Raw genomic sequence first — 14243 nt, forward strand, 5'->3', positions numbered from 1 at the left:
TGAAATGGTGCAAACACTGAAGTAATATTTTTATTTATTTTATTTTAATATTTTAATTATTTTTAAATATTTGGCTACAAAACAGTTTTAAGAGCATGTATAACATAGTTTGGGATCTGAATAATCTTAAATTAAAAAATACTAAACAACATTAGAATATTTAAAGATAGATCTAAGCTACTATTTTTCAGTATTTTTTTTTCCTTTATTTTTTTCTTAAATTATGGGCCACTCTGGCAGTGCTCAGAGATTGTTTTTAGCTCTGCGCTCACATAACATTCCTGTTGGAATTAGGGATCATAAGAGGTATTGGGGATGGAATCCTAGCCTGCCATGTACAGGCCTAGTGCCTTACCTGCTGGCCTTTCTGGCCACTCATATTTCAATCTTCTACAGAAGTTAATAATATCTGAGTATATATATAACATAAAGCCTCAAGCAATAAATTATAGCAATATTTTTCCAAAGGATATGAGTCATTTATTTAAACTGCAGTTTACTGAAAATGATAAAAATAAACTGTGAATATGCAAATACATTCTATCCACTGCTGTTCTTATTGTGTGTGAAACTGTTATCAAAACAGTATTCATAGGAATATGGAATGATCTCAACACCTAGTTATCACATTCTATAATCAAAATATGGTATCATTAAAGTACTAAAGGCAAAAAAGCAGATGATAGTTTATGTTCACATTAGAAATTTATTTCATTTAAAATATCTATCATAATTATAATTGCATAGATGAGCATGTGATAAAAAAGTTTTGTTGATGAAAAAATGTGTATTTTATGGTCAAATGAAACTAGAGTGCAGTGCGAAACCAACAGATAACTAATGCTTGAAAATATGTTGTATAAGACATTCAGGGCTGGAGCGATAGCACAGCAGGTAGGGCATTTGCCTTGCATGCAGCCAACCCGGGTTCGATTTCTCCATCCCTCTTAGAGAGCCTAGCAAGCTACCAAGCTACCGAGAGTATCTTGCCCACCTAGCAGAGCCTAGCAAGCTACCCGCGGTGTATTCAATATGACAAAAACAGTAACAAGAAGTCTCACAATGGTGATGTTACTGGTGCATGCTCAAGCAAATTGATGAGCCATGGGATTACAGTGACAGTGATAAGACTTTCTAGCAAATATAAGCTTAAACGATAAAATTGCAAGAAAATTTTATTTAATGCAATATATTATTTAAATATATCAAGTTGAAAAAATCATTTGAGATGTTTTTTATTTCTTTTTAATACAATCTCCAAAACTAGCATTTTTTTTTTGCATTGATTGAACATCTCAACTTCTTTTTAACCCTATTTAAGGAGTCAATGATCACAGTAGCTTGAAGTTACTGATTAGACTGGGTATGTCTAGTGCACTCCTGGGAAGAGCTCACTGGTATGATAAATTAATGGAAATACCATAAACTGGATATTAACCTCTAGACAGTTTGCTCCTAATTATAGCTGTGAATGATTATTCACCAGTGGAGTATTCACACCTGGAGCCACCATATATACTGAGACTTCACCTGAGAGAATATAAACCTAGAAAGGAACTCTGGTTTCAATTTTACAAAGTAACACTGCTGAGTAAGAGATAATTGTGAGGGCACATATCTAGCTTGCACCAATGCAGAACTCCCAGTGCTAGATGGTCCAGTAAGCATCACTGAGCAATGCTGACACGCCTTCCCTCGGCCTTCAGGCGTGGCCATGGAGAGCTGCAGCTCTGCAGGGCCTCAGCAGAATCCTTTGAACTGCCATTAGTGGGGCCCCCAGACCTCCACAACATTGGGAAAGCCGTTCCTTACCCCCAAAGAAGTAACTGCTTCTTTCCAACAATTTTTGAGGCAGAAAAAAACAATCACTTGAAGAGTGTAAGAGACATTTCTCTTTGACCTACAGTTGTTCTGCTATGACAAAGTTGCATGAGATACAGAAAATAATGGACTTGTTTAAAAAGAAAAACTAAGTCAGGCATCTTTTGGATAGTGTACGTACTTAAATCATCTTGGTATGGATGGTAAATAGAATACGAAACTGGTTTCTAGGTTTCTAGCCCCTGGTAATATATAGACAACCTCTGGGCTAATTAAACACTAATATGGATGCTGTTGTACAAGGGTTTTTGCAGGTATAATTAAGGTCCCAAATTACTTGACCTTTTAAGAAGAGATGGATAATTGTATGAGCCTCATCTAATTACAAGACGTTTTAAGTCTAGATTACCAAAACAGAGAGAAAGAAAACTCAAAAAATGTAACAGGTTGACCCTGTTATTTTTGTTATTCAAAATAGAGCATCTTACATGATAAAGAGTGCAATGGCCAGGAATCAGAAAGACAGTGAGACTAGATTGCCCCTGCTGGGAAGGGCCTGGTGCTGTCAATAAACTGAGTTTGGCTAGGACCTCAAGCTTGCCCCAGAGCTTAGCTCAAATAATAGCTTGGGTTTGGTTGTGTTGGAGAGATCCTAGAGAAAAAAACTCCTCACTGTTGCCTCTGGTTACACCATGCATGTGTGCGTGCCTGCTTGTGTGCTTGTGATAAAGCCTCAAACTTTAAGCTAATTTATTACACAGGAAAAGAAAATTCATATAGCAATAAAACTATTCCTTCATTTTACCTCATCACAAAGATATAAAACATTTATCAGTTTGTTCAGCAAATATATAATCAAGTTCTAAAATATTATGAATTTAAAAAAATTTTTTTAATTGAATCACCATGTGGGAAGTTACAAAGCTTTCAGGCTTAAGTCTCAGTTACACAATGCTCAAACACCCATCCCTTCACCAGTGTACATATTCTACCACTAAGAACCACAGTAAACCTCCCCTCATCCTCCCACCCCCCATTCCCCCCACCTCACCTGTGTAGCTCCAAACAATAATAGTGAGTTTTTTGTTGAAATATTGAATGTAATCAAAATAAAGAGAAAGTAAAGTGAAATTTATCAGATATTATGAATTTTTACAATAGATTTTGGAGTAAATTATAATATCTAAAGATGCATAGTAATATATTTATAGTAGAATTAATGAATCTACTATTATATATGTTCTGCCCTATTTTTACATACTATTCTCTAATTAGCCTACGTAATCATGAAACCATTTTACAAACTGAGCATACTTCTAAGGATTGAACAGAATTAGAAATATGATCAAATATTTATTCCATTTGTGGTAATTTAAATCATTTGATAGTAAATCAATCCAAAATCATTCAATTGATAAAATTCAGGTATTGACAAGATATATTACATTAAAACTCGGAGTAGTCCATTGATAGCATTTATCATAGTTTGGGAATAAATCTGATGCAAATTTTTTGCTTGCTTGTTTGTTTTGGGACAACACCTGGTAGTGCTCAGTGTTTACTCCAGGTTCTGTGCTCAAGGGTCATTCAAGGAGGTGTTTAGGGGACCATCTTGGGTTTCAGGGATAGACTGCATACTGGCAGCACTTAAGCACCTTCCACTGTACTATCTCTCGGCCCCTGATGAAAAAATTTTAAACATATAACTTGTTTAGTATATTTCCTACAAGTCCTTTGAAACATATAGGAAATTACTTATTAGTAATTATTTTGCCTTATCAGCTATTTTTCACTTCCAACCTCTGATTAGAATATATTTTTTTCTTTTTGGGTTACACCTGGAGATGCACAGAGGTTACTCCTGGCTCTGCACTCAGGAATCACCCCTAGCGGTGCTCAGGGGACCATATGGGATGCTGGGAATTGAACCCGGGTCGGCCGCTTGCAAGGCAAACGCACTACCCACTGTGCTATCACTCCAGCCCCTGATGAGAATTTTTTAAACATCTAACTTGTTAAATATTACTTACTTCTCAGTCCTTTGATACTTTATTTTTATTAGGAATTATCTTAATTGTTTTGTTCTATCTGTGATTTTTAACTTCTTTTACACATTGTCCAACCTATTGTACCATCTACAGAAGTATTTACAAATTATAATTTGTTTTAGTTATAATTTAGATGGAACTATATTTAGTATTTAATATTTGGGGAGTATTTGGGTTACACGAAGTGGTTTTTGGGGGTTTGCCTTGTTTTGTGTTCAACTGTCACTACCGATTTGCTTGGAGGGCTTTACTTACCATGTCAGGGAACAAACCAGAGTTGGCCATATGCAAAACAAGCACCTTAAAATCTGTTCTACCTCTCAGGCTCAGGAAATATAAGTAAACTTTACAATCCACTAAAACCACTATAAAATATTGAAAAACACTAATGACATAATTATGAATTTAACTGTATGCTATGGGTCAAATCTTGAACTAGTCCATGCAGAGTATTTTAAAGCAATACATGTCCGATATAAGGAGCTGAGTCTTTAAGGGCTTTAATTTCAAATGAGATTCAAGATTATAATTAATTAAATTTAAAGAAGATAAAGATATTTTGAGATAGTAGGCTTTAAGAAATCTTGGCATCTTTTCAAGTCAGATATTAACAATGACAAAACACTGTAATTTCTATACCATAGAAAGATAACCATGTGAAAATTTGAATAAGATGTTCATATGGTTCACAGCAAATGTCTGCTTTCTTAGTATAATCACTATCTTCCCTATTCATTAATGTTATCTTTAGATTTTCTACTATGGTCCTAAAGACAATACACTTTAAAATTTCTTTCCTCTTCCATGCATAAATATGACTTAAGGTCACATTTTTGCAGCCAGTGAGTCTAAGAAAATATATTAATAATTTGAAGATCTCTAAAAGCTTTTGTAAACATGTGTGGGCATTTAGATATAATTGAAAAATACACTCATAAAACCCTGACCCACTAAACACTTTTATCTAAAGTAACCTGAACTATATGTATAGTAGTTAATAACAACTGAGTTAAGATGCTTTGAATAATGCTTTTTATAATCCTTTTCTAATTTTGGTAATTTATGAGCACTGGTAAATGTAGGGCACAAGTCAGTGGGAAGAGAAATACACACTCTCCTTCACCTCTTCTAACTCTCTTTAATTCAAAAGTAAATTTAATAAACAGAATGTGGTGGACTGAGGATAAGCTTATAATAAAAACCTGTGTACTTTTATTTATTGGATTTGGGAGTCATAACGCAACTGCCACTCATCAAAGGTTACCATCCATGGCTGATTTTGACCATTTGATTTGGACATAAGTTATGAACTAGGTTCTTGGGGGACAAAATAAATAAAGAAAAAATATTGTGTCATTTGTGAAAGTAGTATCAAGAATATCACACCATCTATCTCATATATCACACATGGGTGATGCTGCTAAAGGATAATCTGTTGTTTAACCTCTTAGGTAATAACCACTGTACCATGATGTCAAAGTGGGCAAGGTTCATTAAAATGTGACAGGAATATGAATGTTTCAAAAATCTCTCTGTACTAGGTTTAGAAAGTGAAACTGAGTTTAATTTCCGTATTCCATACTGTGCAACATCTAGAAAATTAAATTGTAGCAAATAGCTAGATTAACAAAAATGGACTTAAAAAAAGTCCAGTGATTTTTATAATTAGTTACACAATTTTTGTAAATTAGCTTACATTTCAGATTACTAACAAACATAAATGTTTTGACAATAGAGCTATTACTATAGAGATTATAACTATAGGTCCAAATTGATAAGTCTAAAAATTATAAAAAGCTTGTGATAAGTATTTGGCAAACTAAAATAGAACTCTCGTGTTTTGTTCAATCAGAATCTACATAAAAATATCAAACATATAAGCCTAAAAAAATAGTATTCAAAATAATTATATAAAATATCTTGTTGAACATATTTCTGTATAATTATTGATTTAAAGGGTAAAGCATTAAAGGTAAATACTACTTTAAGGCATTTAAGTCAGTAAGGAAAGTATGGAGATTTCTAAAATATCAATTATTATTTTCATTATGAATAGCATATTCTAGAAGACTATTGGTTAAATTTTTTTTTTTCTGTTTTATCCCATCCAATTTTCCTAGAAGAAATTCCGGCAGCAGCCTGTAAGGGAAATGGAGTGTGGAAAACCAATTCACAAATTGCAGGCTTGGGAAAGAATAATGTTGCTTAGAAAATGAAAGTCGGTCAAGATTGGAAACATTTCACCTGTTTTCATTTAAATCTTCAATCATTTTCTTGCTAGTTTAGGAAACAGAATATAGCATAATGGGGCAGTGCAGAGTATGAACTCTAAATATTTCAAAATGACCACATCCTCGTGATCAGTATAATTTTCTCTGACTAAAAGAAAACTATGGTTTGAATAAATTCTCAGCTAAAGTATTTTTACAAAACTTCAAACAATTACCATTCTCATGACTTTGTCCAATATATGCATAAATACACAGATATATGTATATATGTCTTCCTATTATACAAGATCCACTTTAATCAATTATGACAGAAGATTTTAAAAGTCAAGAAATCTGAAAACAAAAAATGACCTGAAAAATTATTAGGTTTGTGAGTTTGTGCCTTGCTCTAAGTTAAATATCTACCTACCCAGTTGAGGGAAGGTAAGATTTTACAGCACCATTTAGGGCTCCATCTCCCACCAACAAAAAAGGGATACATATTACTTTCATTTTGCTTTAAATGTGCTTTAAAACTTTTCAAATTCAGGGGCTGGAGTGATAGTACAGCAAGTAGGGTGTTTGCCTTGCACTTGGCCGACCCAGATTTAATCCCCATCATCCCACATGGACCCCCAAGCACCGCCAGGAGTAATTCCTGAGTGGAGAGCCAGGGGTAAACCCTGAGCATTGCTGGGTGTGACCTTCTCCCAACAAAACTTTTCAAATTCATAAACTTTTCCAAATTGTCCAAGCTAAATCTTCCATGCATATTTCAAACTGCTTTATAAGCAGCCTCTGTTAGGTCAACTAATTCTGACAATCAATAATATTGAAAAAGAGATGTGGTACATTAAAGTTTAAAACAAGTACTAATTAAGACACCATTTTTTTATAGAGTCAACAGGCTCTGTACCTTAAGTTCTTTGAAATCATCATATTGAGAGTGTTAATATCAAATTTAAGTGTCTAAGACTGAAAATCTTTCTAATAATTCCACAATCACTAAATTATCTTTTTAGTGGTCTAATTACATATTAAGTTGAATTAGAAAGCAACCTTCACAAATTTTTTGCGATTATTTTGTCAGTATTTTCACTAAATTCATACATATATATTTATATATCATGGAAATATTGATATATATACATACACGTATACATATACATATCTATTTTTCCCATAAGAGACATAAACACCACCAATATGCACGTACTAGGTAATAGATTCCGGATATTAATCTAATCCTCCCACCAATGTTCTGAATAATTATGAATTTCTTTTAAAAAAATGACCATCTTTACATGTTTCCACTTCACAGATGAGAAATATGGTAAAGCCAGTCTTTAAACACAAGCATTGACAATGAAGACACTCTCTTGATTGTTCAAAGCCCTGTCATCATCATTCATATGAGTGATAGGCTGAACTGTACTCTCTATCCTTACTTGCTGGTCATCCTCACCCACCTCTAATACAGTTGATCTTAATTACGCTTGATGGTTTGAGATTATAAACTATTGCTTGGAAATCCAGGAAGGCAACAGGACATAAATTTCTCAAACTAATTTTGTTTAAATGTTTAGGATATTAAATCCATAAATGTGTTGTGACTTTGAGGTAACTCACTAACATTGAAAACTACAAGGAATCTATCCTTATAGTTATTAACCTCTCTTCTGTCTCTATATCAGTATCTACGTATGACTCAGTGCCAATGGTATTAAAGACCTCTGTAGTGACCATGATCTTAAAGAGAAAAAAGTACCTAGGTTTCTTCAATGAGCCAAACAAAGGGGTAGAGATATACCTTAAAACTTCTAGGTTATCTAAGGATGGCTATTCTCTATGCCCAAGACTGAAAATCATGTGCTTTAAAACTTTTCAAATTCAGGGGCTGGAGTGATAGTACAGCAAGTAGGGTGTTTGCCAACTATACTAATTAGAACTACAGAGAAAAAAAAGAAATATATATATATATATATATATATATATATATATATATATATATATATATAGCCAGAACCATAGCACAGCGGTTAGAGTTTTCCTTGCATGCACTCAACCTGGGTTCAGGCTCAATCCCTGAATTTCTATTTCATCCCCCAAACCTGCCAAGAGTGATTCCTGCATGCAGAGAAAGAAATAAGTCCTGAACACACTGGGCGTGGCCCCCAAACAAAAACAAAACACAGCAGATGATTTTTTTTTTCTGGGCCAGACACCGTTCTATAAGCTCAATCAAGCTTGATAACATATTTATTTACTACACTATTATCACCATTTTATGCTTGAAAAAGATACATTAAAAAATGATGTGGGGGGTCACTCATAGCACTGTTCAGGATTTACTCCTAGCTCTGTACTCAAAGATCACTCCTTGAATTGCTCTACAGACCATATGGGGTACGAAGGATTGAACATACATTGGCCTCATGCAAGGCAAACATTCTATCTGGTATATTATGACTCCAGGTCCAGAAGAAGATAATAACTTAAAAAATTTACCCGACATTCAAGATCGAAAACATCGTAGAGACTGATTTTGTGCTCAGAAAATCTGATTTCAAACGTAACATATCTAACTGCCAAGGTATATTGCCTCTCACACATTGGTTAGAATTACAATAAATGTAACTAAGCAAATATGACAATACCATCAAAATGATGATACAGTGCCCAGCATAAGTTTTTGATTTGTTTTTGATTTAAGACCATACCCAGAGGTGTTCAAGGCTTACTCTCGGCTCTCTACTCAGGGATCAGCAAGGGTCAGGGACTCACATGTGATGCTGGGGATCACACTCAGGTGGGTTACCTTCAAGACTAAAGCCCTATAAGCTGTACCATCTCTCTGGTATGTCACACACAGGTAAGTTCTTAGGAAATCATTTCACGATAAAGGAATAATCTCAATGCAGTTTTCAATGCTCAAGCCTAACTATGAAGCGAACTATAAAACTGTACTTTAAAATTTGAGTTTCTTCATACTGTCCTTAATCCTTCACCCTCATTGATTTTTTGAAATTTTAAAGTTGCTAACGACTATACTAATTTTGACCTTGCTAAACAACTATACTAATTAGATGTGTTTTCACCCCCAGTGTCAAAATACCTGTTTTATGATACTTATGTTTTTAGTTTCTCTATTTACTTCATCTTAAAATAAATTTTTAATAAGATACATCACTTCCTTGCTTTTTAAAAGTTAAAGACAAACACCACTATGTGGATCAAAAAAGAGATGAATATAATGATATAGGCAAATCTCATAAATATATTTAGCAAAAGAACTCAGATAAAAAGAGAGTACATACTACACAAACTAAAGTGCAAAAATAATAGAGGAAAAGATAAAAAAATAAAGTGATGTATGGAGTTAACATTCTGGATACTGGTTATTTTTTAAATGAGATAATGTTCTGAGGTTGTGTTCTAATTCAGTTTCTTGATCTAGCTGATAGTTACACGAATGTTACATTTAGAAAAATTTCTAAACTTCTTACTTCTGTTTTGTTTCATCTCACTGTGAGGTTTGCTTGGACCAAATGATCTCCAGCTAATGAGACAGCAACACCAGAGATGACCTTGTCCCCCTACTTGGCGAGAGAAAGCCACCAGGCTGCATTCTATTATTCCCTTTTCCCATCCAAGACAACTTAAAAGCCCCCTTAGTCTCTCCCAGGGTGCCACTCTACCTCAGGCTCACGGGGGCTCATGTAATTCAGCCAGGGAGCGCCCCCTAATCAACTTCTATTTCTTTCACTTTATTTGTGTCTATCTCTGTGTTAGGACAGGAGTGATAGCACAGCGTGTAGTGTGTTTGCCTTTCATGTGGCCAACCCGGGTTCAATTCCTCCGTTTCTCTCGGAGAGCCAGGCAAGCTACCCAGAGTATCTTGCCTGCAAGGCAGAGCCTGGCAAGCTACTCGTGAAATATTTGATATGCCAAAAACAGTAACAACAAGTCTCACGATGGAGACATTACTGGTGCCCACTCGAGCAAATCGATGAGCAACGGGATGACAGTGACAGTCATACAGTGATCTCTGTTGACTGAGGTCATGGACCTATCACTTACATTATATATGCTGTACTTGGATAGAAAAGTTCACATTAAAAATAAATAGCTGGGGGCTGGAGCGATAATACAGTGCCTTGCATGCGGCCGACCCGGGTTCTATTCCTAACATTCCATATGGTCCCCTGAGCACCACCAGGAGTAATTCCTGAGTGCATAGCCAGGTGTGACCCAAAAATAAGTAAATAAATAAATAAATAAATAAATAGTTGGTCTTCTCATTTTGCTCATTTTAATTTAGCACTATTTTCTTCCAAAATAATACAATTAATTTGTTTTATGAAGGAATCAGTAATAGTTCCATCACTGTAAAATTATTGTTTTCCTAAATATCACAAGACAGGTTTATTGAATTTATATAAAAATTCATTCTTTATAATATACCAACTTATAAATTGTAACAAGCTAATTTTTGCCACAACCAGCACCATCAAGATATATAGAATAGTTCCATTATCTCCCAAAATTTCTTAAAGCTGTTTTGCATTCTGGTCTTTTTAATCCCAAAAGACCCTTGTGAAATTAATTAATATACTATTTTTTTTTAGCTTTTCCATAGGCCAAGTAAAAGGAAACTTTTAGTAAGTATACTTTCAGGTCTAGCTTCTTTCATTTAGCATAATGCAGTTGAGATTCACCCTTGTGTGAATATCATAAGTTTGTGTCTTTCCACTGCTCAGCGGTGTTATAATATATGAATATAATGCAACTGAAGAACATATGAAATTTACCAGTTTTGATTGACTATAAAGAAGATATCACAATCAGTATAAGTTTTTATATGGAGAAATTTGATATGTTTTTATTTTTAATTTTCAACTTGCACTTTTACCTAGAGAAAGTATTTTGTATATCTCTAAAATTTGGATACCTATAATACATACCAATCAGTTTAAAGGAATATTAAATCATAGAACCAAATCAAATTAAGTAATAAAAATCATATAAAATAGATCAATTCATATAAAATACTGTATATAATCATCTCTAGAATTAATAATAAGCTATTCGATTAAAGTTACAGATTAATAATTCAAAATTTTTTGAACTATAAAAAATTAAAGATAAAAATAAATGACAATAATTTGGAATCTCAAATGTTAATGAAGGAAGAGATAAAAATGTGACTTGAAAAGTTAAGTCTTCGGAACTCCTTAATTTCACATATTATCAACCAACTGGTTAGTACATTTTATCTATGATAATTGGAAGGGAATTTGAATGGAAAAAAAATGGAAACATGGTAGATGTTACCTAGCATGTTGTGGTAAAGTGGAATGGCCCGTCCAAGGGTAGTAAATGCAGTCATGACTAGTGGGACCGCTACACCTGCAGGCAATTACAGAATAGAAAACATCATTCTCCATTCACAGTGGCATGCACATACATGCAACGGTGCTCACACATGGAGCCTGGAGGAAAGAACATGGGAAGCAAGCACGCCAAGTACCTATCCATCAGGCCAATGCAGTCCTCAATACTTGAGCCTATGCACCTGCAAAAGATCCAAATTGTAAAAAAAAAAAACACACACAAGGAAATAATGATTAGACATTTTTAAAAAGAAATCAGCATGATGAAAACTACCTAGTGCATAATTATCTTACTAACAATTCAAACAATTTCAGAATACCCTGGATTTAAAACCAGAGAGAGTCTTATTGCTTGATAGTCATGCAGAAATGAATTACAACTTCTCAGTAGAATGTAAAGAAACAGGCCCACAATAAAGAAATTTTCCTCTGTTACTTTGGATAAATCTTCCAAATACATGTAGCTCAGTGTTATTAAATAAAATTCATTTGAAACATTTACTATATATCTTGGAATTTTATCACTATAATTTGTTTTGTATATTAAGATTCTCCCCAAATGCCTAAATTTAAATAAGAAAAGATCAATAAGAAAGATGTGCTATTTAATATAATAGGCACTGATGCTTAATCTTAATTAGAAAATGAATTTAACAGAGAATGAGTTAAAATACTTTAATGTTATTCTCATGGAACTTTACATAATCACATTTGTCTATTTTTTACTTGTGACCATATTACAAAAACATACTTATCTTTATATGCAAATTTGTTCATAAAGCAAATTAACTGGTTTAACCATAGTGCTGTTTGTCCTGACTTCCTTTTAAAAGTGCAACAATGGGCAAAAAACTAAAAAAAAAACCAGGTTTCTAAACTTCCATAATATTGAACTTGACAATACAAAATAAAAGTCTCAAATAAAATCAATAAATTGAAATCCAGTTAATGAATCCACTGAGATGTACATTAGATAAAATTATATTACATAGAATTTTAATATGTAATCTTTAAAAAATCACTTTAAAATTTTGGAAAAATATATTCTTTATTTTCCAGTGTACTTGAATTATTATATTTTTTTTTCTGATCAAAGCCATTTGGCTCCAGTGCATTACTAGGTTACCTTTACAATGATGACTTCAGAACTAATTAGGTTGGTAATAAAAGGTATTTTTCTAAATTCAACTTTATAAAACTGAAAAATAAAATTTAAATATTACATAGCAAAGGGTTCATATGTAAAATCAGGTTGTCCATTATATGTTTAGCTGTAAACATAGATGAACAAACATGACTTATGTAAAAGTATAATTGCACTATTTCCTTCCTCATCAACATTCTCTATAACATTTCAACTAGAAAAAAGTTTTCCCCAACCCAGCTTTTGACTTTGAAAAGTATAGGAAAAAAACATAAATGGGGAAAATATTCTATAAAAATATTTTAAAATAAATTAAAAACATTAAAATATAGTATTAAAATGGTAACATAATGCATGATCAACACCATTTTTAAAATAGGAAACTACTAAATAAGTGTACTATTAAATAAGTGGCTTTCTTCTCATTCCTTTTTCAACAAAATATGTTTTCTATGATAGCACGGTAGGTAGGGTGTTTGCCTTGCACATGGCTGACCTGGGTTTGATTCCTCTGTCCCTCTTGGAGAGCCTGGCAAGCTCCAGAGAGTATCCTGCCCACACGGCAGAGCCTGGCAAGCTACCTGTGGTGTATTCAATATGCCAAAAACAGTAATGACAAGTCTCACAATGGAGACATTACTGTTGGCCGCTTGAACAAATCGATGAACAATGGGACAACAGTGCTATACATATCAGATATATATGTATACATAGCAATAATTAGTTTTGTAAAGTCTATTCCATTTCTTCTAAGAATCATACAGCAGCAGTTAGTTTGCAATCTGTGTCTTTAAAATAGTCTTAAAAAGGTATAAATGAATAAAGTGAAATTCAACTTTAGAATGGGAGAAAGTGTGAATTTATCCAGCTAGCAGAAAAAAGGAGTGCTTCATGCTTCCTAAGTGCTCTAGAAGCTAGAAGGAGTGGGGGGAGAGATGAATTAGAACACTTAAGCTATTCTCAATGAGCACACAATTTAATGAAGATGACAGGTGTATAGACAGATGTATAGTGTATAATGTGACAAATAAAATAAGAAACAAGAAAATGATGGCTTAGTGGAGCACAGCTTTAAAGAGTCTTGCTCACCCTCATAAAGTGAGGTTACTGTTTTTTTAAAGTGTCGGGAATTAAGGATGGATGCTAGTGATTCCTAGCAGGTAAAAAACAGAAGGAATGAAAAATGAGATGCTAGGAAACAGACTACATATTGACAATGGTGGCAAATGTGGCCAGTCAGAGAGCACAAAATGAGGGAATAGCGGAAGTTAAAAGAATCATCCTGAACATTCTAGCCTGTGAAGACTATTTGCTTTGGAAGTCAGTGGAAAGCAACTGGCAGAAGTCTTGAAGAAATAAAACCACCAGATCTGTATTTATTATAGACCGTGGCATGTGGAAGGTTAGGTAACAGGAAGTCAAGGAAGCCAATCGAAAACAGAACACTGGGGAAAAGCAGTGATCATAACTATTTTTAAAAAATCTGAAAATTAGTCTGCAGAACAGATTCCAATGAGGGTGGGACAGGCAGTGGGAGTGAACAGAGTTTGACACTGGTGGAATACACAAACCTTCCTAGCGATGGCTGTGGTGCTGGAGCATTGCATACTTAAGACGTCATTCTTAA

At 33.8% G+C, this 14243-nt stretch overlaps 1 protein-coding gene across 5 annotated transcripts in view; it reads right to left on the reverse strand.

Annotated features, from left to right (window-relative positions):
• ERBB4 (erb-b2 receptor tyrosine kinase 4) overlaps window positions 1-14243 on the reverse strand; it is a 1184587-nt gene that overhangs the window by 272725 nt on the left and 897619 nt on the right. For 2 of the 5 annotated variants that reach the window (XM_004601330.2, XM_004601332.2), the window contains exon 16: window positions 11610-11654. In XM_004601330.2, coding sequence (XP_004601387.2) covers window positions 11610-11654 — 45 coding nt within the window. Of the gene's footprint in view, window positions 1-11413; window positions 11489-11609; window positions 11655-14243 lie in introns of all 5 variants that reach the window. The other 3 variants (XM_004601331.3, XM_004601329.2, XM_055119903.1) reach the window with 2 other exon arrangements.

Source organism: Sorex araneus, chromosome X (genome assembly GCF_027595985.1).
Source record: "Sorex araneus isolate mSorAra2 chromosome X, mSorAra2.pri, whole genome shotgun sequence".
NCBI classification, from domain to species: Eukaryota; Metazoa; Chordata; class Mammalia; order Eulipotyphla; family Soricidae; genus Sorex; species Sorex araneus.